The 26,094-nt window shown below is 41.6% G+C and overlaps 1 protein-coding gene across 11 annotated transcripts in view; it reads right to left on the bottom strand.

Annotated features, from left to right (window-relative positions):
- LOC122541051 (multiple C2 and transmembrane domain-containing protein 2-like) overlaps nt 1-26,094 on the bottom strand; it is a 476,548-nt gene that overhangs the window by 167,268 nt on the left and 283,186 nt on the right. For all 11 annotated transcript variants that reach the window (XR_006309501.1, XM_043677545.1, XM_043677546.1 and 8 more), the window contains 5 exons: nt 13,274-13,376; nt 12,796-12,898; nt 10,618-10,719; nt 5,931-6,005; nt 4,320-4,439 (listed from right to left, as the gene is read on the bottom strand). Coding sequence is in view for 10 of the 11 variants with exons in the window: in XM_043677545.1 (XP_043533480.1) it covers nt 4,320-4,439; nt 5,931-6,005; nt 10,618-10,719; nt 12,796-12,898; nt 13,274-13,376 (503 nt within the window). In the remaining variant the exon portion in view is untranslated. The remainder of the gene's footprint in view (nt 1-4,319; nt 4,440-5,930; nt 6,006-10,617; nt 10,720-12,795; nt 12,899-13,273; nt 13,377-26,094) is intronic.

Genomic DNA, 26,094 nt, shown 5'->3' on the forward strand with positions numbered 1-26,094 from the left:
TTCACATACCCATAGAGTTGCCTTTTAAATGTTATATTTGTACCCATCTCCACCACTCCCTCTGGCGGCTCTTTCCACACACGCATCATCCTCTGCATGAATAAGATACTCCTCAGGTCCTTTTAAAATCTTTCCCCATCCACCTTATGGCTCCATATCTCTCTAAACCCTTCCAATTCACATACCCATAGAGTTGCCTTTTAAATGTTATATTTGTAGCCATCTCCACCACTCCCTCTGGCGGCTCTTTCCACACACGCATCATCCTCTGCATGAATAAGATACTCCTCAGGTCCTTTTAAAATCTTTCCCCATCCACCTTAAACCTATGCCCTCCATTTTGGACTCCCATACCCTGGGAAAAGGATCTTGACTATTCACCCTATCCATGCCTCTCATGACTTTGTAAACTTCTATAAGGTCACCCCTCAGCCTCTGATGCGGCAGGCGAAAAAAAATCCCCAGTCTATTCAGCCTCTAACTCGAACCCTCACATTACAGAGCTGTAAGATTTATTAAAAGTTCAGCTTGAGGCCAGCAGATTTTGATAATATTGTACAATATGCAGATGTATGCCAGCTACAGGGTATATAGCCTTGCTGGGTAGCAGTACTGCCCTGGCACTTGACAGATGTGCCAGCTTCCACCACATCTGTTTCCAGAGACTGCATTAGGGATGAACTTGGTCATGCAGTGTGTGCTGTACTGTTTAGCGAAGATGCCAAGCTTCCTCTTACCTTCCCTCTTGTGCTTTCACACTGCACGCCCTCTTCCCCCCCTTTGTTGTTCTTTACTGTTCAATGGGCTCTTCAAGGGATCAAGGATCTTAAACCTCGCAGCTCCGCTCCATCTTATTGCTATTGTGACATGCCAGCGGAGAAGTAGTTTTAAGACGTTAAAGGGACAAATAAAGCTTACAGGCATGTAACGATATTCAGTCAATCTCATGCATCTGTTCAAACATCAAAGCATAAGAAATAGCAGCTGCGATAGGCCATTCAGAAGCTGCAACGTCACTCAATGCCCACAAATTCTGCCTTCTTGCCAGATTTGCTTTGGCATCTACCCAAATGCCAGAGCCCATGGCAAGGCTGCCAAACCTTTAGGCCCCTGTGTCTCTGTAAGTGGCTGCATCCTTTTAAATTGTTTCAGGGTCAAAAATGTTCCGGACAATCTGCAGCCCCTCCATTAGGGGACTCCAGACTCAGTCAAATTCAACTCAAAGTGCTAGCCAAGCAGAGCATTTGAGGGTCCACCTCAGACAGACTGGCAGGGTCATCAGTTTCCAAAATAATTTTTTGTTGCTAAGGAGGTTGGTTCATTGGTACATGCTGGTGCACAAATCTGACAGGATGGTCCGGTGGCTCAGTGGTTAGCTCTGCTGCCTCACAGTGCTATCAACCTGGGTTCAATTCTTACCCTCGGGTGACTGCCTGCATGGAGTTTGCATATTCTCCCCGTGTCTGTGAGGATTTCCTCTGGGTGCTCTGGTTTCCTCCCACAGTCTGAAGATGTGCAGGTCAGGTGGATTGCCCATACTAAATTGCCCATTGTATCCAGGGACGTGCAGGATAGGTGGATTAGCCATAGGAAATACAGGGTTACAGAGATAGAGCAGGGGTTCGGTCAGAATGAGATACTGTTTGGACGGTTGGTGTGGACTCAATGGGCTGACTGGCCTACTCCCACACTGTAGGGATCCTATGAAGTCACTGAATAGTACACCGCTAATTCCTCAGCAGAACTCCTCACTGTCAGTCCCCTACTCTTAGTTCAGCTATTTCCGGGAATTGGACAGTAAGGACAGAACAATTACCAAGGAAGGCAGAGAACATTAGAAAGGAAAGTAACCCATGTCACTCTCTGAACATCATCTCAGCAAGTGGTTCAAAAACAATGTTGGTAACACGAGGTCACATAGTGAACCTTAGAACTGGTTCAATCTAAGGGAACATCAGAGCAAACATTTTCACACACAGAGGAGTGAAGATCAGAAGCACTTCACCTCAAAACTATCAGTGTTGGTGGGTGGGGTGGAGAGATCTCAAGTGGAATGTCAAAACTGGAACTGATACCTTTTCACTAGACGGGTTCATGAGAGACCAATGGTGATCAAACTTTATAGCGTAGCATACTCAAGGAGCTGAATAGCCTGCTGCTGTACCTACACCCCTAATAGTGAGCAGATTCCCAATGTGCTCATCAATGGGGGGAGTAGTTGAGAGACATGAAGGAAGACAGAAATCACTTTTAAATTGGGGCTAACAACATTATTACAATCATTGAAAAGTTGAAGGAAGATTCATAACAACCTAGGTTTTACCTTGTTATTCAAGGGGAAAGTGGGACTGGTGATATTCGAGCTAGTTACAGGGAAATAGTTTATTTTGACTCTCTCAAAATTCTTAGAACTCTCTCGATTATTAATGTTACAACCAAACGCTATAGAAACTCGTATCCGATGAATAATGTTAAAATCCAAGCTGACAAGCATTTGGCAGTTTTCTAAAATAAAATTTATAATTGAACACTTATGAGAGTCAAAATTGTCCAGAGCAATGCATTTGAACACTAGGCCAATAAATATATTCAACCATGGCTCATCACAACCCACATCATTGCCACCTAACTCGAGCTAATCAACCAGAAGCTTTCCAAACCATCCAACCCTTGATTTTGCAGAGGTGTTGAGTTTGATAATTGCACAAAGATACATCTTTGACATTCTCCCAAAAGATTGCAATTAATGCTGCCGAGCAACAGTCTGTCACTTTTGTGAGTCAAGCCTAAATTGTCTCAGTGGATGATACACTCATTCACTGAGTCAGGAGGTTACGTTCATACCCCATTCGAAATTGCTGTAGTAAATCCAGGCTGATAATCCAGCTCTGAATTATCAGAGGGACAACTACATTGATGTGGCAAATGCCTTCACAGATGTAGGCAACATAGATCAGGGATTATTTTGAGGAAGAGCAGAGAAGACTGCCCAGGATCTTGACCAACATTTATTTCCCAACCAACATGAAGAAGAAAGCAAAATTGCCACAGTGTGGGACATGACAGCCATACAACATAGGATATACTTCAGAAGTACACAACTGGTTGTTTTAGAAATATCTTCTTATGATCATGCAAATTCATTACTCTTATAACATCCAAATATACTTGAAAAGGGTGATAACCAGGACTAAAATATGGCAGCAATTCAGACGGTCAACTGTATGGTAGATGGCGCAACAGTTTCACAAAACCAAAGTCAAGAGGGTACATTTTTATCATCTGGCAGCATGGTGTGCTAGCTCGACCAGCGAATATCCCCGTACAAACTACAGACCAGATCACATTACTGACACATCATGTGCTGCTTATGACAGGCCCCTCCAGTTTGCCACTCTGAAGCATCGCAGAGGTTAGCCGCCTGCAGATCAAAACCAGAACTGAAAGTGCTGGAGAAACTCAGCAGGGTCTTGCAACACCTGCGGAGAGAGGGAGAGAGTTATGGGTTTGAATCCGATATGACTTGGCTTCAGATCTGGTTGTGAAGAAGAATTAGACCAGACTTGAAACACTAACTCGGTTTCTCTCTTCGCAGATGCTGCCAGACCAGCTGAGTACCTCCAGCACGTTCTGTCTTGATTTCAGATTTCCAACATCAAGTGGTTTGTCTTCATTAGGCTGGAGATCGAACTGGCCTGACACAAAAGAAAAGGAGGGGTTCCCAGGTTAACAGGGCCCATGGTACTGGCCTGACACTAGGGGGAGTACTTTTGCTCCTCATTGACAGTGACAATGATTTTGCACTAACCAGATGATAACCTCCTTGGCTGCACTATCAATTAAAAAGGGGGTGTAGATGCAGGCTGGGCGCTTCTCAAAATGCCGACAGAGGCTGCCCAATGTAAGCGTATAACCTTGATTTCTCTACTAAAAGGACCCAGTGCTAACAGAATCAAGTGGATAGCCTGCAATAGACCCCTACGGCCACAGTTACAATGTTTAAAAGATGCTTAGATAAGTACATGAATAGGAGAGGCTTGGAGCAGGGATGTGGGATTAGTTTAGTTTGGGATTATGTTCAGCGTGAACTGGTCAGACCGAAGGGTCTGTTTCCATGCTGCATGAGTCTATGTGTATTTTCTTGAAGCAGCAGGACCACGCGATCATCGTATTGAAGACTGTTAACTTAGAGGTTTTCTATATTAAGATATTGCAGTGTAGCTTAAAGGCTGCTGTACCATATTTGAAGTTCCTAATGGTCAGAACACTGTTCTCCTTCTGTGCAGATGAGAATTATAGATTGCAATAATACCACCTACCAGAAAGGCGATTAAACTTCTCTGGGGAGAATGCCATTCAAAGCAGCTCTGGATGAACTGCAAAGTATTCCATATCGCCCTGGTGATATTCCGAACACGCCGAACATTCCTCGTTAATGTCTGTGAACATCAAACAAACAGGGGGAAGAGACTGGATCAATGGTAGTTGTGCAGTCTAACAGCAGTGCTCCAATTTGCCTTCACTGCTCTCGGACGAATGATTCAGCACGAAGGGGTTTGATTCCATCAAAGGCCATGCTTAATAGTCAGACAGCAGCGAAGACTTTGTGACCTTTCTCCCTCCCCACCCCTTTCCTCCCTCCTCAATCACTTGAGTTTACCTGGATAACAAGGCTCTCTAAGATAAATGTAAAATTTCCCCAATGCTGTTGTAGATCATGGCTGATCATCCACCTCATTAGTCTTACCTCAGCATAGGTGAAAGTAGGGCAAATGCAGAGGAGAGCAAGCGAGCTCTCTTGGGGAAGCCCAGCTTGGGACATCTGTCAGCACCATGGCTCAAGAAAGGACCGGAACATTTGACACTTTAACTCTATTTCTTTATTTTTCTACTTCTATGCAAAGAAAACTGTTGTGCTGAACTTCTTAACTTACTTCTTTAGTTTGCTATTTCTGTAACTAAGATTTTGTTCCGAGGTACTTTGTACCCAAGATAACGCTGTGCGTGGTGACGTTGTACACTTTCCACTATACTCTTGTACCCCGTGCTTGAGCATACAAGACACTAAACATAAACCTAAAACCTCATTGCTTTTTGCACGCAATATCCTCACATCTGTTTATGTCTTTAATATCTAGAAATATCCCTTAAAAAATAGGAACAGGAGTAGGCCATTCAACCCCTTGTGCCTGCTCCTCCATTGGATAGGATTATGGCTGATCGGACACTCCTCACTTTCACTTTCCTGCATTGTATAACTGAGATACATCTGTACACACATTAAGCCATCTCTCTAAACAGAGCTTCAAAACACTTGTAAGGGCATAGTTTATGCCTTCGCATCACATACTCACAAAGCTGGAAAATTTTAACCTACTATTCTTATTACTGCATCTCAGATCTTAATTAACAGTCATCAGTATTTATTACAATAGCATCCACTGCATTTTCCCCAGACTAGTTCCTGAATATTTACAGCCTTAAGCTAGAGATTCCATATTATTATATAGATGGGTAAGGGCTTCCACCAGGCCCTCGGTAAAATAAAATTATGTGCCTGAAATTTTACACCAGTGACCCCATAATCATGCCCTCCATTCATAATTGTTAAAGGGGTTCAGTTAGCTGGTTTGCAATGCAGACTGATTCCAAAATCTCCGGTTCAATTCCCATACCAGGTGAGATGACCATTACCTCTCCCCTCCCTGAGGCATGGTGACCCTCAGGCTAAACTCACCATCAGTTGCATCTCTCTAATGAGAGAGCAACTCTACTGTACTCTGGAACTATGGTGACATTACCTATACTGTTACATCATTCAGGGCTCTAACAGCAGGAACCGTCAATAAGAATACACTATGGGCTCAACAAGTAAATTGAGAAACAACAAATTTGCAAATTACATCTGTCGGTGTAGAATATTCAAGTACCTTTCTGGAAAATTTGGCATTTTCTTCTTGATTTCTTGGTTCTTTGGGTTTAAATGTCCGGATACTTGCTTTAATCTGAGGAAGTTTAAAAACAAAATGAGCATTTTCAGAAAGTTTCCACGTGTAAGAGAACATGATCCAGCAAACCTGCTGGAAATTCACCCATTTTGTGTCCCCATTAGAAGCCAGGCTTGATGACAGCATAACAACACCATAGGACCCACACTCTAATAATAAAAGATATTCGATGGAAGAAACATGTTTGTTGTCTGAAGATTGACATGTATTGAGATTTTGATCAAAAATAAGCTGTGCTTTCTTAGAATATGACTCTCATCTGAAAGTTCAGTCTCAATGAATTTACTTCTTGGTTTGCTGGTTATCTAAGGCATTGTGGGATAAAATAATTTCACCACAATAGCCAGTCATGTAAACATCCAGAAAACTGGATTTGTATCAATGCTAACCTCTTCACTTGAATCTTTCATAACTCCTTCCATATTTCCTCATTTTGTCTTGACTGAGTGCTGCTGCATCAGCCCTTGCTTGAACTGGACTATATATTGGACATAGCTCCAGCCCTCACCGACAACTACGTATCGACAAGTTAGTTTCCTGTTTCCATGTTTGTTCTGAAGAAACATAAAGTTTATGTGCAGCATGGCCACAAACCACTATCTCTGGTCTTAAAAAGAAATTTGTCAAAAATCCTTTCGATTTGATTTGATTTATTATTGTCACATGTACCCAGGTACAACGAAAAACTTTGTTTTTGCACACAGTATCATAGAATCCCTACAGTGTGGAAACAGGCCTTTAAGGCCAAAATGTCCACACTGACCTTCCGAAGAATAACCCAGCCAGACCCATTCCCCTAACCTGTTACTTTACATTTACCCGTGCCTGCACATCTTTGGACTGGGGGAGGAACCCCACACAGACATGGGAAATATGCACAAACTACAGAAACAGTTACCTGAGGTGGGAATTGAACCCAGGTCCTTAGCACTGTGAGGCAGTAGTGCTAACCACTAAGCCACTGTGCCACGCAGTAGAGGCAGATCATACCATACAAAGGTTATAGGGTAATAGAAAAGGGTGAGGAATATAATGTTATGGCTGCAGAGAAAGTGCACAAACAGCAAGATCAACATTAAATGTAAAATTTGAGAGGTCCATTCAGAAGTCTAATAACAGCAGGGAAGAAGCAGTTCTTGAATCTGTTGGTTCTGTGTTTAAGTTTTTGTATCTTTTGCCCAACAGAGATTATAACCAGGGTGGGAGGGGGGGTCATTGACTATACCATGGAATCTTTTTTCTTTTGAGTCCCAAAACATACACCATTAATAGTTTCTGCTTTTGCATTTTCTTCAAAGCACCTTGTTTAATTGATAGTTCCATGCCGTCAAACCAAAGCCTCATAAAAGATATGAGGGATATAAAATAATAGTGAAGGACTTAAGACTGCAATCCAGCCAGAGGACAGCAGTTACATGCTGCACAGTTTAATATTGCTGGATGTACTGACTGTAACTATTTTAACTCACTTGAGCAAAACAGTCAGCAAAAGCAACAGGCCTTTCAGTTCTTCCTTCCAGCTTTTCTTCCTGCCATTCATTTTATATTATTATTAATATTAAAATGTTAAATACCATATACAATATAAGAGGAACATAAATTAAGACATTGCCTTTATTTACAGTAATACAAAGTGTTACAGATGCTGGAAAGCTGAAATATTCACCACCCTCTCTGTGGAACGCAATCGTTTACACTGATGTAACCCAAGCTTTTGCATTCTCGTCTGCAAATTCTGACTTTAATTGCAAATAGAAGAATCAGTGTAAAAAGGTCTAAATTTTGACCTCACACTATTAAAGAGAATCCAAAGTTGCCTTATTTCCAGACATGAGGTCTTTCCCACATAATCCTACAGACATATTCACATTAACATCATTGCACCGTGAGCAAAACACTAGTTCTGCTTTTTGCTGGTTCCCCACAAAGTCACTTTAGATGTTCCAGCTCTCTCACACAGGATATATCCACTTCTAGAAAAACAGATGCGAAAATCACATAATTTGCAGTGAATGAATGCATAATATCTAAATTTGGAGTGAGACGTCTTTAACCGTCAGTCAGAGTTGCCCTTGTGTGTCTATCGTTGTGTTCCACTGGAACCTGAACACTCCACATCTCAAATGAAATTCACCGAAGCATCCAATTAAACGAAAAAAAAATCTGGTTCACTTGCAATCCAAACCAGAGCCTCAATAATTTCTCACGCATTTAAATTGTTTCTTTTTAAAAAGCATTGTGTAATGCATATCACTGTTGAAGTCTATTCAGAAATAGTGTTTTCACACAATTTGTTCTGTAATAGAGTTAGCAGCTTGTCATTATCTGTTTAGTAACAAAGAACCATCAGTACTGATGTTTCCAAATAACAACAATGGGATACCACTGATTTAGCAATCTTGAAGATTTCACTCTAAAGTTAAAGCCACAGTTTATTTTTTATTTAAAGAGATTAATTGCAGTGGTCTGAAGGTCTACCGTACAGAAACAACACCAAAACCTGTGGATCTAAATGCACTTAACTACTGCCCACTGTGTTCAGGGAATTGGTTTCTGAAATTCAACAGTGAAACACTGATTTCGATGATCAGAGAAAGTACAATAATTCAAAACAAAAAGTGGCAGAAATGGCTTCAAGCATTTTGTGCACGATAAATGTATCAAAGGCATGAGAACGCTATCAACCCCAAGCTACACATTTCCCTGACCTTGGAAACATGTCGCCCATTCCCTCATCGTCGAAATGCTGCAACTCCCAGCTGAGCTGTATTGAGGAGGCACCTTCAAGCAGCGGTTCAGAACGGCAGCTTTCAGTCACCCTCTCAAAGGATGGGGAGAAAATAGCGGCCTTGCCACTGGTTTCCATAGCCAGCAAAGAGAAGCTTTACTGTTAGATTCTGCATAGTTTGATATTGCCGGATATACTGACTATTAATACTTCAGCTTACTCGAACAAAACAGCCAAAGGAACAGACTATTCAGTGCTACTGTGATTCAGTTACAACGACTAAATTCAATGAATAGCCCATCACTTCTGTACTTCAGTTTTAAAATAGCTACTAATGATATTGGGTGTCTAAGGATGGTACTGACTCTCCACACCATTCTCGCAAACATTACAAGTTCATGTCCTGGTGGCAGCAACAAAACCATAAAATATAGAACCAGGATGAGGCTATTCAGCCCATCAAGTCTGCACCAACATTCAGTCATGACTGATATGTTTCTCATATCCATTCTTCTGCCTTTTCACTGTAACCCTTGATCTCCTTAATAATCAAGAACTATCTACCTCTGTCTTAAATATAATAAACGAATTGGCCTCCACAGCCTTCAGCAGCAATAAGTTCCATAGATTTACCACCCACTGGCTGAAGAAATTCCTTCAGTTCTAAAGGGTCGTCCCTTCACGCTGAGGCTGTGCCCTTGGGTCCTAGTCTCCCCTACCAGTGGAAACATCTTCTCCACATCCACTCTATCCAGGCCTCTCAGTATGCTGTAAGTTCCAAGCAGATGTCCCCCTCATCCTTCTAAACTCCAAGTACAGACCCAGATTCTTCTACTGCTCCCCATATGATAAGCCTTCCGTCCACAAGATTATTCTTGTAAACGTGCTCTAGACCTACCTCTCAAACCAGCACATCCTTCATATACAGAGGGCCCCAAACAGCTCACAATATTCCAAATGCAAAGTGGCAGATTCAATCAAGTGGTTCATGTTCCGGTATTTCTCTTGGAATTGTCGAGCAGTGAAAATCATGTCCATAGTTCTCCAGTTTGGTCAGAAGCCACACTATCTTTCCAGAAGGATCACTTCAGAGTCTGGGAGAAAGCTCATGGCAAGGTTAATGGTCATGGGGTCAGAAGACCAGCTGCTCCTGTCTGGTCTGTCAGCCCTGCCCACCCTCCACCGATTGGTCCATGAGCTGCTGTCAATCAGCCGGGCTCCATTGAGAGGTGTCACATGATAGTTTTCCTGGCGATGGAGAGTACGGAGATCCCTCGGTACTTTCCAAAGTACACTTTGTCTCCTTTCTTGAAGATGGTGGTGATGGCAAAATCCTTGATATCAGCAGAGATTTTCATTTTGTTCCAGATTTTCAGGAACAATTGATGGAGATGACCGATAAAGTCTACTCCTCCAAGTTTGAAATGTTCATTGGAATCCCCTCCATTCCTGCAGCTTTCCTATGCTTCATTTGTCCAATGGTAGCTTTGACTTCTGCCCCACTAGATGGGAGTCTGAGTCCATCTTTGATGGGGAGCTGGGGAACTTCCTCAAACTGGCTCTTATTTACGATGGTCTCGTGGCTTAGGAGTTCTTTCAAGTGTTCTCTCCCATCAAAGGCTAACGTTTTCTCGTCTCTTGAAAGGGTTCCATCCTCACTCTGCACTGATTTGAGGTCAGAAGTGTTGGGCCTATATATTACCTTGGTGGCATTGAAGAAGCCTAGAATAGTTCAGTACAACATGATTGCCACTGTCAGAGTTACAGTGAACCTCTGACCATATTCCCCACTAAGGTAAGGTCATGAAATATGATTACATCACAGCCTGTTCAACAGGGTTGCAAAGAAATCTGTGCTGCAGTATTTCCTTTCTCACTCACCGGGTTGTAGATAATATCCATCTGTAAGTAAAGAACTCCTTTCTCTGGTCGGCCCAGCTTTCTGTTCTTCAAAAAATAGGCAGTCTCTTGACCGTTCTTGATCTAGAGTCACAAAGGAGAAAGCTCAGTGGAAACAAAACTTAACAATGCAAACTCGCACATTCACTCACCTATAAACATGGAAGTGGCAGGATCAACCCAGTGACTGTGTGTATATACACACGCACACACAGCAAGCTGTTGCAAAGCTAAAATTGTTTGTGTACCAATGTTCAAATTGGGAATGTTTAAAGGGTCAGGTGGAGTCTGAAATGTAGTCTTTCCTCCAGGGTTATTGCTTCAATGTTAACCCAGGTCGTGACCCTAGGGTTAAGGTCTCCTTTACACTTTAACTAAATGAATCTGACAATGTTTATCCTCATGTAACTATGTACCAAAATGTAAAATAAAGCCAGATACACCTCAGTGACCTATTCACTCACCTAGTTCAATCAGTTGTTTGGAAGCTGCTTGACTTCACATTGTGAGACAGAGTAATGGTTTAAAAGAGAACTAGGAATAGAAATGCAGATGTGAGCATACGTTCAAGAAGATTGGTTGTTGTGGGGTTGATGGGCTAGGCTGTGATTTAGAAAGTGCAGCTGAGAGTGGACAGAGGAATTGTTTCTTACCAGGGGAAACACAACAGGAATTGAGTTGGAAGGAGGAAAGGGAAGGTGAATGGAAGTAATCAGTGATAGCCCTCGAGTAGTAAGGTCCCATGATATAGCAAGATCAATGAGTTGGTGCATTTAAATTGAAGGAGGCATTAAGGAAAGTTCATTTGTTATCATCATCATCATGGGTCATTGTTTGGGTTGACAATTAATGGAGACTATGGAAGGTTAAGCAGTTGGGAATCTTTATCTTTTATTTTTGTCTTTCAACTATACAAGAACAAGGATTTACATGAGGCTTCACCTGGAACAAGCTCTCATTAATTCCAGTAATCATGTGAATTTACCTCATTAATAATATAGACCCTCTTATTTACATATTAACAATAACCCCTTGCACTACATCTTTCCCCAGTTTCTGGCTCCACATGATTTACATTATCCTCCAGATAAGAAAGTACTGAACTCTGAGTAGCGAGGACAATGAGCTGAGATTGGGTTTGAAATCACAGAGAATGAGAAACCAGTGAAAGTATCTCCATGAGAAAATTTCCACTGTATTTGGCTGGTCAGCAGAGAATGAGGAATTAAATCAAAGCCGGGAGAGGGGGTGATGGTTCTCTGATGTGTGGCTGATTCCCCAGATGTGACATAAGGTTCGATGATGCTCAGCTTTTCCACGTAGCTGTAATAGTTTATAATGAACACTGATTGACCATTGCACATTCTACACATAATTTATGGGCCTTGAAATTTCTCAAGCCTTTTGGCATTAGACCACTAGAGTTTGGAGCAAAAGAAGGTAACATTTATATTGGTTGAGTAGTCACATACACCACCCTCTAACGTTTCTTAGCTGCTTTCTGTCTATAGTTTACCAGGATAGGGCTATCCTCCTTCCCTTCAATGTAAATGTGTCAGAATCTTTGGTCAGTTTGGACCCAAGTAACTTGAAATTAGGGTTAACTTGCTTGTTCCACCTCCAGTTCTAAAATGATTGACCGATAATAACCCATTCCTCAAGAGTTAAGCAACTTAAAGCTAAACATGTAACTCTCAGGACAGCATCACCCTTTACTTGACACAACATTAACTAATTTGGCAATGCATTATGGGCCAGTTATGTCCCTGTTTGCCTGGAAAGGGAACGAATGCAGCTGGAGACAGGTTATGATACTTAAACTGTTAGGGTCAAGAGCTGATAAGCAGAACAAACTAAAACTGTGATCTTGGCTATCTTGGGCTTCTACAGATCACTCGTAGAAGGACCATAGGTTACATATAACAACGTGGCAAAGTTTTAGTCTTTATAAGTTCTGCTGCCTGTCAATATCTTTTAGGCAAGAATCTGAATATAATCACAGGGCAATAGGAGTCTCACCCACTCAGCTTAAGTGAAAGGGTTTTTGATATCACATAGACATGGGCTTGGTGCTGGTGTAAACAAAAACTGATGAACACAAATCTCTAAAAGCAACACCTATAAGTAAAACCAATGGCGAGTACAAAATGTCGAGCTTACGGAAAGCAAGGGTATTGCAACTTTGCCCAGAAAGTCTGGTGGCTTGTCTCCATCCTCATCAAAGACTGTCACCTCAAGGACATCATGGATGTCCCTAATGTTACTATAAACAAGACAAAAAGACACAATTAGAAAGTATGTACTGTCACAACATGTCCAATCATTTCTGATTAGGCTAATGCTCTTTTAATAGCACATAATTTAAGGCTGTGATTAAATTCACTCTGAAGGTCTTTTACATAATATTTAATAGAAAATTTCAATATTACTTGATATTAAATAATGTACTGATAAAAGGATTTTACACAGAAAAATTGAATGATGCCAGCAATAACTAAGGAATCAAGGTGTTTATCATGTAGTGCTGCTTAAGGCTTGAAAAGCATGATTTTCTTATATGTAACCCTCAAAAAAATCGATCCCCACTTTGGGGGAATGAAGAGATACAACTTTCAGGTTAATTTTAAGTACAACTTACAACGAGAAGACTTTGTTCCATGCAGGATTGAGGTTCTTATACACAGTGTGAGTTTGTAGCTTATCATTGCCCAGCTCCAGAACACAGAATGGATCACTTTTCCCTGCATATGACCAGTTAAGATTGGTTAAGAAAAAAAAGCAGTGGAGCATATCTTAAGTGCTAAACTAAGTTGTTTAAGGATATAGACACACAGGGGAAGGTACAACAAAAATTGTAAGAATGATATCAGCTCTGTATAATTATAAATATCAGGAAACATGAATGCAAAGACCATAAAATTACATAAGGGTTTGACATAGACATAGAAAAAATGTCTGTCCTTGAGGAATAGTAGCTGAGGTCAATAGCGTAACTACACTGAAGGGAAGACGAGATCGGTAACTGAGGGGGAAAAAAAGTAAATTGGTATATTGATAAGAGTTTGAGAAAGCAGGGTGAAAGGAGGCTTATTTCCAGCATGAACACGGCTGGCCTGTCTGAATAGCCTGTTTCCATACTGTATGTTCTGCTTAATGTGATTCATAGCTGCATCTAACAATCTGATAATATTAGCATGAAGCACAGAAGGACAAAAGTGCAGTGCCTTCAAAAATGTGACTTTCATGACAATCGCCCCTAGATGAATGAAAAATAAAATTAAATTGCAGTAGTCAACTTTTCCTGGACCCAGCAAGTTAATAGAAGTGGGAAGGGTTGGAGAAACAGGAGGGAGTCACATTCGGAGGGATCCTGGGTGTACTGTTACCCCTGGGGAGGTTTCCAGGAGGTGAGCTGGAAGGCCGGTTTATTGGCTACTGCTAGGTGGTGGGTAGTCCACCTGTATACTTAAGGGACTAGGTTGTGCACACTTACAGTGCAGTACTCACTGGTATTATGCTAACAGCAGTATGGACCCCAGTCTAAACAATTTGGTTCTCCTTTGAATGTTATCTGGATTTCTTTTTTTTTACACTAAATAACACATTGCACAGACCACTGGTAGCATGGTGGCTCAGTGATTAGCACTTCTGCCTCCCAGCACCAGGAACCTGGATTCAATTCCAGCCTCAGGCAAACGTGGAGTTTGCACATTCTCCCCATGTCTGTGCGGGTTTCCTCTGGGAGCTCTGGTTTCCTCCCATGGTCCAAAGGTGTGCAGGTTAAGTTGATTGGCCATGGGAAATACAGGGTTGCAGGGATGGTGGTAGGTCTAACTGGGTGAGATGCTCTCATGAGGGTCAATGAGGACTTGATGGGCTGAATGGCTTGCTTCCACACTATAGGGATTCTACTCCACCTCTCTTCTCAGACTCTCGTAAATGATCACTATCATTACTGTCACCTTTGTACATGTCAGTATTTCACTACCATAGCCATTAACCATGGAGGTGCCCTCTCTGCACTAAGCTGGGGAGCTCGAGGAACTGCAGGATCCATTCAGAGGGCTGTCAGAAGTGAGGATCACATTTATGCACCAAATGCTGCTGTCAGGGAGCTTTGGAGGGGTATGCTTGCTTGGTCCCCGAGAGATTTAATTTTAAACTCAGCCCCACCTCCCTGTCATTATCTAAATTGTCTCTATGCGGAAGGACCTTCTCAATCTCTGACCTGCCTCAGCAGCACCCACAACTGGAGCTGCTGAACCTCCAGGTTTCCTCTCAAAATCAATCTCCTGGTGTCAATGCCATCAAATGCAAATTAGGGGCACCTACTTCATACCCAACTTCGGGGTCCTGAAGTCCCCGGTAAGATCCTGTTTATGGTTACAATGTTCCCTATTCCTTCTGACACAAGTGAGACAACGATAGAATATATTCCTCGTGACTAACGTACAAATATTTATTCATCCCCACACACAAAACAAACTTGCATTTATCTGTGAATTCTGTGAAATAGCGCTTCTCTCAGCCGCACAGCGTTCCAAAAAAAAACTGTGTCTGAAGAAAGATGTTTGAAGTGCTGTCAATATTGTAATCCAGAAAATGGAGGAACCAATTTGCACATACTGTGCTCCCACAGAAGACAAAGCTTCAGTAAGCGGATCATCCCTATTTTAGCACTGGTTACGGGACTCATGTTGGTTGAGGCACTTTAAGAGTTCCCATGTTGTTCATCAAGTAATGCTGTGAGATCACTTATCCATCTGAACAGGCATACAGTACTCAGATTTAGCATGTCATGTCCCCAGTTCATCTTGACAATGGGAGCATTATGATCTGAGAGCTTGTTGAAAAAAGAGGCACATCTTGTCGATGCGCTTATTCGGCAATGGTCAGGACAATTCACAAGAAATAGCAAAGGAAAGGGAAAGCAACAATTATATTGCATGAGAGAAGAGTGCTGATTGATTGGTTAAGTGGATTATGACACTGCCATGGAGAGTGCACCTGCTAATGATGAGTGACAGTTAACTGACAACCTTTGTATACCTTTTTTATGCAGGAAGGCTGACTGATTAGTCAAGGATGTGCCCTGGCAGAAACCAGAAAATGGCTGCCATCTCTTTCTTTGAGTTAAAACAGGCCTTATGTGTATACAATGTTCCTTCTGCTTGCCAACTACAGGATCCTGTACATTAATGCACGTACTGTCGCATAGATTCAAATATGGCACAGTGAAAGCCTGAAGTGCAAGTAATACCAAATGATGACTTACCCAAGAACGAGGTAGCAAACTGCCCTTACTTTTAACAGGTGATATGGGGAAGTCCCGCCCATTAATGTTTTCAATATCATTTCAAATTCTCAGCAATGATAATGATTGGACCCTTCAAATATCCCAGAAAAAGTCAACAAAAGATAAAAACAGAGAAGATGATGCTCAAAAATCTCAATACGTTTATGGTGAAAATTAAATGGGTTGATGATTACATGATTACAAATATATTGATTTAAAAGGGACCTGAGGAGCAACTTTTTCACACAGAGGGTGGTATGTGTATGGGTTGAGCTGCCGGAAGAAGTGGTGGAGGTTGGTACAATTACAACATTTAAAAGGCATCTGGTTGGGTATATGAATAGGAGGGATATGGGTCAAGTGCTGGCAAATGGAACTAGATTATTTAGGACATCTAGTCAGTATAGGCAAGTTGGAACAAAGGGTCTGTTTCCGTGCTGTACATTTCCATGATTCTATGGTATACCTGGCCCATGCACTCTTAAATTGCAGAGATAAACCCTTCCTATTCATATACCCATCCAGATGCCTTTTAAATGTTGCAATTGTACTAGCCTCCACCACATCCTCTGGCAGCTCATTCAACGCACAGCACCCTCTGCGTGAAAAAGTTGCCGTTTAGGTCCCTTTTATATCTTTCCCCTCTCACCCTAAATCTATACCTTCAAATTCTGGACTCCCCCACCACAGGGAAAAGACCTTGTCTATTTAACATATCTATGCCCCTTGTGATAAGGTCAGCCCTCAGCCTCCGACGCTCCAGTGAAAACAGTCCCAGCCTATTCACCCTCTTCCTGTAGCTCACACCCTCCAACCTTGGCAACATCCTTGTAAACTTTTTCTGAACTCTTTCAAGTTTCACAACATCCTTCTAATAGAAAGGAGACTAGAATTGCACGCAATACTCCAAAAGTAGCCTAAGGATAAGGGCCGGGTGCTGTTAGGTGGGACTACATTGGGTTCGGATATCTGGTCAACGAGTTGGACCGAAGGGTCTGTTTCCGTGCTGTACATCTCTATGACTCCATGACTAATTGATTAAGGGTTTCAAGCCAGTGATTTATTGTCATAAAACGAAGTGCAAATTTATCATGTTTATAAAAATTAGTTGGTTCTAAAATAGTCTGCTCAGATAAATGAGCAATAATTAAACATTCCTGAAGAAAACAGGCAAGACGTAGAATCTGGGCTGTAAGTCTGCCTGGGGTTCCCCATCTGTCACTCGATAAATTTACATTTCACAAAGTTTCATACAGCATTATTTCAAAATTCCTACCCTAAGCAAAGTGACTCCACCATTTAGAAATTCGCAACCTCACCCACTTCAACTCCTTTCGTTCATCCATCCCCTTCGCTTTGCTCAATTTAACCTCATTCAAGTTTAAAACTCCCACAACAGCAGGCTAGAGTCCAACAGGTTTAGATTAGATTAGATTCTCTGCAGTTCGGCAGCAGGTCCTTTGGCCCAACCAGTCCACACCGACCCTCCGAAGAGTAACCCACCCAGACCTGTTTCCCTCTGACTAATGCACTTAACATTATGGGCAAGTTAGCATGGCCAGTTCACCTGACCTGCACATTTTTGGACTGTGGGAGGAAACCCATGCAGACACAGGGGAGAATGTGCAATCTGCAACCCGAGGCTGGAATCAAACCCAGGTCCCTGGTGCTGAGGCAGCAGTGCTAACCACTGAGCCACTGTACTGCCCCATTCAGGTTTATTTGGGAAGTTGGACTATAACCTCGAGTTGTGTGATTTTTAACTATGTATACGCCAGTCCAACACCGGGATCTCCAAATTATTCAAGTTAAAATCCACAGGAAAAATATTTGTTGCCCTTCACAGAAGATTTAACTGTTTAGTCTCAAAGTCGAATTGTGTCTCAAATTACCTCGGCTGACTTTCTGTAGGAGTACCTTCCAGTTTCAATAATAATACCTTCAATACTGAAAAGTTAACCTGATTTGGCAAATCATGTACTCCTTTGGAATCGAGCATCTTGACTGACGTCACTTTCACTCTCTGTATAATTCTGTCCAATTTGCAACAATGCAAAAAAGTCAGCTCTCCTTATTAATTTTCTTTCCTCATTAAACCATCATTATTTTGCTCCTAAAATCTCAACCTTATAATATTTCTAGATCTTCTGCATTGTTTGTTCACCTGAATCTTTCAACACATTCCTCAAGGACTAGCATCCTACTTCATACGTACAGAAGTACACATTTTATATTATACATATGAATATTTTTCAGGGATTAAGCCACTGTAACTTCAGTGGAAACGGGTGAAATCCAAGATATGTAACAGGCTGTTGCCAGCTGTTTACACAATTTCTCTTGGGTTCCTACGGTCTTTTCTCCTTTAGTCTCTGACTGAAAGGCCTCCACACTCTCCCCAAGGAGCTCCTGGGCCACTGGCTGCCTATAGATAAAACAACAGCAACTGCCAGTAGCCTCTCCATGAAAAATAAAGATAAAGTACTTTGCACATGAGGTCCTTAAAAATATGCGTAAAACATACATGACCAAATTCAACAGATTCTTGTGTTCTGATGGTGCTAGGGAGAATTGTTGGTGTTTACTTTAAAAGGAGGCAATAAGGCAAAAAGGGAAGTGCAGACAGCAATTTTACATAATTGTATCACATGGAGTTAATCTCCTTTACTTTTGCATCAAAGCAGAGCTGACTGACTCACCAGTCAAGGGTAAATGTCATTCCCTAGAATCCCCTGTGAATCTTTACTATAGTGCAAGTCACAAAAGCACAAAATTTTAGCAGACACCACCTTATGAGGTAATGAATCATGCAGCAGTGTTATTGTTCTTTGTTTATGAACGGGTTCACACGCTCCATTAGCAGGCAGTGCCAGCGTTATTACGAAAGTGTCATGATTTATATTGCAGCTCAGAGAGCCATCGCCAAAAGAATGCTTCCATACCATGTTTAAGTACTGACTAATGAGGTTCATGTGCTGCGAAGGAGCAGTAACAATAACATTTACCTCCACAGTCTGTATCGTTTGTTCCAGCTGAAAGGTGTGTTATTTATTAGGGAGGCAAAAATATGGATGACATATTAAAACTAATTATATGTCTGCTGCTTTCAGGGCAAAGATTGTTTACAGGTGCAAAGAGCCACAATTTATTGTTCAAGAACGGTCTACAATATCACTTTCAGCAAATACACACGTATTCCTTCAACAACTTGAATTTATATAGTGTCTGTAATGTACGATTTCCCAAGCTGCTCTTGTGAATACCAAAATCACAGATTTTCGAACATAATTTTAAGTTTCAGCAAGTTACAAGTATTCATTCTTATGTGAATGCAATTCAAACCAGCTGGGAATTAACTGCAGTTAAAAGCTACTTGAAGTTTATGTTACAAGGGTAGATGGACAGGTACAAAGATTTGAAGGATGCATGACCCATTTTAGGGGCACTTGGTAGATACAACTGCATATCCACTGACAACTTCAACAAGAAGCCGAGACATCCACAGTCCCAAGGTCTATAAAGAAAAAATAGAGGGTTGCAAGGCCCCGAAACAAATGGAGAACTACACCTTCACCCAATCGAATTTCGACCTTTAAGAAAAGCTGGAATTCAAAGCAGAGTCAAAGTAAATTCTGGAGGGTTGTGGCACACCTTTTGAGTTGGTGCCAAGAAAAGTAAATAAATGACATTTACCCTTGACTGGTGAGTCAAGATTTTATAAGTCTAAGGAATTCTTAGAGCCAAATACAAAACAGAACTGTGGTCATTGCATCAGACAAATGCAAGCTATAGTGCTAAATTGATAGTTCTTAATTTCATTTTGTTGATCTCCATTAAAGTTGGCGATTATTTTGAAACCTTGTGACAAATTTCTGTCAGTTGATTGTGTGGAATTCTTTAAGTTTTAACAGTCCTCAACAGAATTGTAATAATATCTCAATTAAACTACATCAAGTAAAAAGATGCTAGATCAGTTTAAACTAAAAGCTTGGCTAAAGAGATAGGTAGTTCTTAAGTCATGGTTTCAAAGAGGAGAAAAGATGGGGGGGGGGGGGGGGGGGGGGGTTGGGGGAGAGGTTGGGAAGTACAGGGAGGGAATAATTGATACAAACTATAAAACCAAATCAGGGTTGCCCATGTACAACAGAAATGAGGTAAATTATTTTCTCTCAGATAACATTGAGTCTTTGGAACTTTCTTTCTGAAACTATGGTTGAAACAGAATCTGTGAATTATTTTAATGCGGAGGTAGATGGATTTCCATTATGCAAGAGATCATCAGAGATAGGTGAGATTGCAGAGTTGAGGTTTCAGTCAGACTGGCCAATGATGATACTGAATAATGCAGCAGGGTCGAGGAGCTGACTGACCTCGCCCCGTTTACTGAATCACAGAGTCATACAGTCATAGAGATGTACAGCATGGAAACAGACCCTTCGGTCCAACCCGTCCAATGGCTCACTGACACAAAGCAGAGGCTAGTAGTTGCTGCATGCTCCATGGGTGGAAAGAAATTTTTTAACCGTGTTTCCCAGGGGTCAGCATTGGGTCCCTTGCTTTTCTTAACGTACATCAATGACGTAGATTTTGATGCACTTGGCACATAGGATGAAACTTGAAATCACTGTGAACTGTAAGGAGGGTAGTGTACAACTGGAAAAGAATATAGACAAGTTGGTGGAATGGGCAGATTGTTCAGATAAAGTTCAATGCAGAAAAGTGAGAGATGATTCATTTTGATAGGAAGAACATGGGGACTTGTGTGTACATGTGTCTAAATCATTGAAGGTGACAGGACAGAGGTTGAGAGTGCAGATAATAAAGCATATCGTTGTTATTAATAGGGGCAAAGAGTACAAGAGAAAGGAAGCTACTGTATAGAACACTAGCGTGACCTCAAATGGAGTACTACATCCACTTTTGGGCATCGCATTTTTGGATGTGAAATCATTAGAGAAAGTGCAGAAAAGGTTCATGAGAACAATTTCAGGGACAGGGTAACTGGAAAAGTTAGGACTGCTTATCGTACAGCATTCTCAATTGTTTAAAGGTCATATCGAGAGGACACAAGTTTAAAGTTATCGACAACTGGAATGTTAGAAACCTTTTCTATGCAGCGAGTGATTATGGTCTGGAGCATGGCTGCCTGCGTATTCGCTGGAAGCAGTTTTCAAAGAAAACATTCAAAAAGGAATTGGACAGACATTTGACAAAGAGACGAGTGCTCATTCAGCAAGCCAGTCCTGATATGATAGGCTGAATAGCCTCATTCTTTACTGTGACAATCCTATGAATTCTAAAGCTCAAAGTCTGGACAGCTGAAGGTATCAAACTGAGATACACTGTGTCCAGTCAGGTGATCAGCAATGATCCTATCAAACTGAGATACAATGTATCCAGTCAGGTGATCAGCAATGATCCGATCAAATGGAGATACAATGTATCCAGTCAGGTGATTAGTAATGATCCTATCAAACTAGGCAAAGCAGGCAGTTCTTAAAAAGTGTCACTGGACCCAAAATGTTAACTCTGTTTTCTCTCCATAGATACTGCCAGACCTGCTGAATTTTTCCAGCAATTTCTGTTTCAGCTTGTCTAGCTTTGTGTCCTAACCAGAGGAAGGGGTCATTTCCACTGGTAGCATTCTGTTGCTATACAAGAAACAGGACAAACTGCAAGTTTTATTTTATAGTATGATACACAAATCGGAAAGGAAATTTATTTCAGAAGGATAAAACTGCATTCAAGTTCGAAATGCCGCCTTCACTTGCTTCCCAGCCACAAATATTTCCAAAGTCAGTGATATTTAACAATAAGTGTCTGTGTGTGTGTGTGTGTGTGAGAGAGAGAGAGAGAGAGAGCGAGAGAGTGAGAGAGACAGAGAGAGAGAGAGGTGGGGGGGAAGAGAGTGTGAATGAGTTGTCTATGTGTATGTTTGACAGTGTGTGAAAGAGTGCGAGTGTGTGTGTGGTGTCTGTGTACTGTAGTCATGTCAAGCTGAATGATTGACAAACAAGGCCAAAAGTCAACCCAGTCAATCAGGGCTGGTTTAAGAATGATCAGAGCACGTCCAAAGAAACATAGGAGCGATTTCTCCCAATATTTTCAACACCCTGAGAAACGTAATGCTTATTGATCAGTCAAAACAATAAAGCACCCAGTGAGTTTCTGAGGCTTGCCATCACTGATAACATCATTACCTTTTATTTTGCAATTATATGGCAACGATTTTTATCTCTCAACTTTCAGGCTTGCCAGAATTTTACAAACCACAGAAAGCCATTACGTAATTCAAGACAGAAAGTTATAGATTTTTGGGGACTGAGAGAAACAAGACAGGGTGGGGGGAGGGAAGGCAAATGGACTAAAGTTGAATATCAGCTATGATCCTACTGAATAGCACACAGGGAACGTACAGCCAACCGAGACTCTGATTACATTCCTTCAGCTCACAAAAGGTGATTCTTAGCAATTGTCACTCTTCAGTCAGTCCTGAGAAACCTCCATACTTCATAACACAGATCAAAGGTTCATATTTTAAATAGTCGCTTGGTGGGACCAAACTGAAATTTTGTTGCAAACAAGTGACTGTTACTGCCCTCCTCAGGACTAACACAAGAATCACCATCAACGTGCCAACCAAACAGCATGCTTTTCTCTATAGCTGATTGTTTCTGACATAACTCCACGGAAGCAAGTATCCCGTCACCCTTTATTTACATGTGTACAGTACATGGACTCTGACCAGAGTCAGTCCCTAGAGTGAAGAGAATCCCTAAGAATCCTGTCAGCCATGACTCCCTGATTGGCCCAAGTTAGCAACCAATCACAGAATTCATATTCTATTTCACCTGGCCAACCTCATTCCAATCACGACAGCTTGAAGTTTGGCATTCTTGCCTTTGTCCTGATGTAAGTAAGATCAAAAGCCTCAGCAGCTTGCCTCCTTTTTCAGCAATTTTATTAAATTTTAATTACCTATTACTGGGCAGAAATATAAAGGAAGCAAATTCTACATTCTGGATCCGGTGGGACGTCTTGCCACATCCATCCTTAAGACTGTGGTTGAAAAGTCGTCCTCTTTAGTTACACAAAGACTCGCAGCAGAAACCATGACACTGAATAGATGGGGTCTTTGAATGGAGGGACAGCCAATGAGTGGACAGATTAATACAGCTCCTAACGGAATCCACTCAACAATCATGCATTTGACAGTCAGCATGTCAGAGAACTCAACAACCCTTCATTGAAAGCTCGTTAAGTTAAAAGCTTCCAACTAGTTTCATGATTGTGATTCCCACAGGTGAGTCTGTTTCTAATAATACTGACACATTTTCTACGTGGTGTTGTGATTTCAAGTTGGGACCAACTTTCTGTGTGGGTGCATGACCCTACAGGAGTGGATGTGGACATGTGTGGGAGAAGGACTTGAGGATGCTTTTATAGAAACTCAAGTCTTGACATCAAATTCTACATCACTGAACATTTCTGCTGCACTGACCTCTGAAAGTACATAAGGAAGTAAATAACTTGCCGAACGTTCCCTGAGAATGGGCCTATGCTATTTGCTTTGGTCATTTCTAGTGAATTCAAACATTGTCTTCTGTTGGAAATGCATAATCATTTTATTTCTAGAAGGAAAGTTACATTTCAGATGGCTAATCTTATGACCGAAGCACATCACCAAATGCTTAATTATTCTTCAGACAAGGAATACCCTGTTTCAAACAGTAATAGATGATACTCCATTTACAACCTGAGTTTACTGCAGGGTTTCATATGGTTTCAGTTGAAGGACTGGGACTGAACTGTTCTGATCCCACTGCAAAAAAAAATGCTCATTACAGAGAAAATATGTTCGATGTACAGACAGGAGTCTGATACGTTTACTAAGCACAGCACCTCTCTCAGGGTCACTGCAGGCACCATATGGTACCAAATCAAGCTCCTAATTTGCAAGAAGTCCATCATGAAGGCAGGAGGGCAGGTGAACAAGGTCGACCTATTCCCACAGTTCACTGTCAGGCAGTTAAGGCTGCAGTATATTAACAGTGAAATATCACAGTGTCTCTGATCCTTATTTAGAACAGAGCTGCATTATTAATATAACTCACCTCTGATGTAGAATAAATGCTTCACGGATTTGCTCCTGATGCTGCATTACTCATCCAGTTTGAATTTTAAAGACCCTCCTCTCATTTGCAAACGAGAGAACGGATGATCAGAGGTAATCGCATATGGCTCATTGTCATGCCCCATAACAGACTCTTTTCTGAACTAATATCTGTGCCAACCAGCATTTCCGTCCCTAATCGCACTCCTTTGTAAGGTTGTGCACTCCAGCGTTTACTGTCGGTTTTAAAATGGTCAATGAATTCCTTACGGGACATATCCAGGCCAGAGGATAAATTCTAATCTGTCACAATGGTGCAGTAATGAGGGAGTGCTGCACTGTCAGCAAGGAATCCTTGGGATGAAACAGTGCATTCAGGACCTCATGGCACTCCCTGATCCAGTACATTGTTAAGGTATGGAGAGGGCTGTCTTCCCACTGTCTCTGACAATATTTATCCTTTCATCAACATCATTAAAACAAGTCACTATTGCACTGCTTTCTGAGAATGCAAGTATAAAATTACCCCTCACAACACAGGGCATCCCAAAGCATTGTACAATTGATAAGCACTTCTGAAGTCGTTCAACATTTTCAAAGAACCTAAACACCTCTAAAGAGGCTTGGGTCAACTTGAGGCTGTATAAGTGCCATATAAATGCAAGTCGTCCCTTTCCCACTCACAAAAGGCACTGATGGAGGAAGGCACATTTAATTTGAAACAATGAGGTAACTTCCTTCTACAAAATAATTAAGGATCAAAGCAAAATGTAAAATATAAACATAAACACATCAACATGTTTCTTACTGCAAGAGTAGTTTACCGGAATACCACTAATATACTCATAACATTGTACAGCATGGAAACAGTCCCTGAGGTCCAACGCATCCATGATGGTCAGGTTTCCCATGCTGAACTAGTGCCATTTGCCAGCGTTTGGCCCATATCTCTCTCAACCCTTCCTCTTCATATACCTATCCAGATGCCTTTTAAATGTTGTAATTGTACCAGCCTCCACCACTTCCTCTGCCAGCTCATTCTGTACATGCACCACCCTCTGTATGAAAAAGTTGGCCCTTAGGTCCCTTTCAAATCTTCTCCCTCTCACCTTAAATCTATGGACTCCGCTACCCTGGATAAAAAAAAACCTTGTCTATTCATCCTATCTAAGTTCCTCATGATTTTATAAATCTCTGAAAGGTCATCCCTCAGCCTCAGACACAGCAGGGAAAGAAGCCCCAGCCTATTCAGTCCCTTCCTATAGCTCAAACTCTCCAACCCTGGCAACATCCTTGTAAGTCTTTTCTGAACTCTTTAAAGTTTAACAACATCTTTCCTATAGCAGAGAGACCAGAATTGCACACAATATTCCAAAAGTGGACAAACCAATGTCCTGTACAGCACAACATGACCTCTCAACTCCTTTACTCAATGCTCTGATCAATAAAGCCACACATACCAAATGCTTTCTTCATTACCCTGTCTACCAATATCTGATTGAACGAACAGGAGTGGGAAGATAGAGGGGCAATGGGACAAGGAATGAGGAAAAAATGTGAAAGACTGAAACAAATTCAAAGAGAGCATTAGAAACAAAAACCTAACATTGCCCTTGGACATTGAAGTAAAATAGGAAACATTAACCCAGTCAGCTGGTCCAATGTCATCCAAAATTAAACTTACTCCCAATGGAAGAAAATATTACATTGAAGAGACAACACAGGGAGTAAAAGGATAGAAGAATGAGGTGGGGGGACCAAAAGGTGAAGCAGTGACTGTGAGCAATTGAGGGTGCCAGATTAAAGAGGTTCACAGTAAAGATTAGATTAGATTCCCTACAGTGTGCCAACAGGCCCTTCGGCCCAAAAGGTCCATGCCAACCCTCTGAAGAGTATCCCACCGGGAACCATTTCCATCTGACTAATGCACCTAACACTACGGGCAATTTAACACGGCCAATTCACCTGACCTGTACACCTTTGGACTGTGGGAGGAAACCGGAGCACCCAGAGGAAACCCACGCAGACACGGTGAGAATGTGCAACCTCC

This window comes from Chiloscyllium plagiosum, chromosome 36 (genome assembly GCF_004010195.1).
Source record: "Chiloscyllium plagiosum isolate BGI_BamShark_2017 chromosome 36, ASM401019v2, whole genome shotgun sequence".
NCBI classification, from domain to species: Eukaryota; Metazoa; Chordata; class Chondrichthyes; order Orectolobiformes; family Hemiscylliidae; genus Chiloscyllium; species Chiloscyllium plagiosum.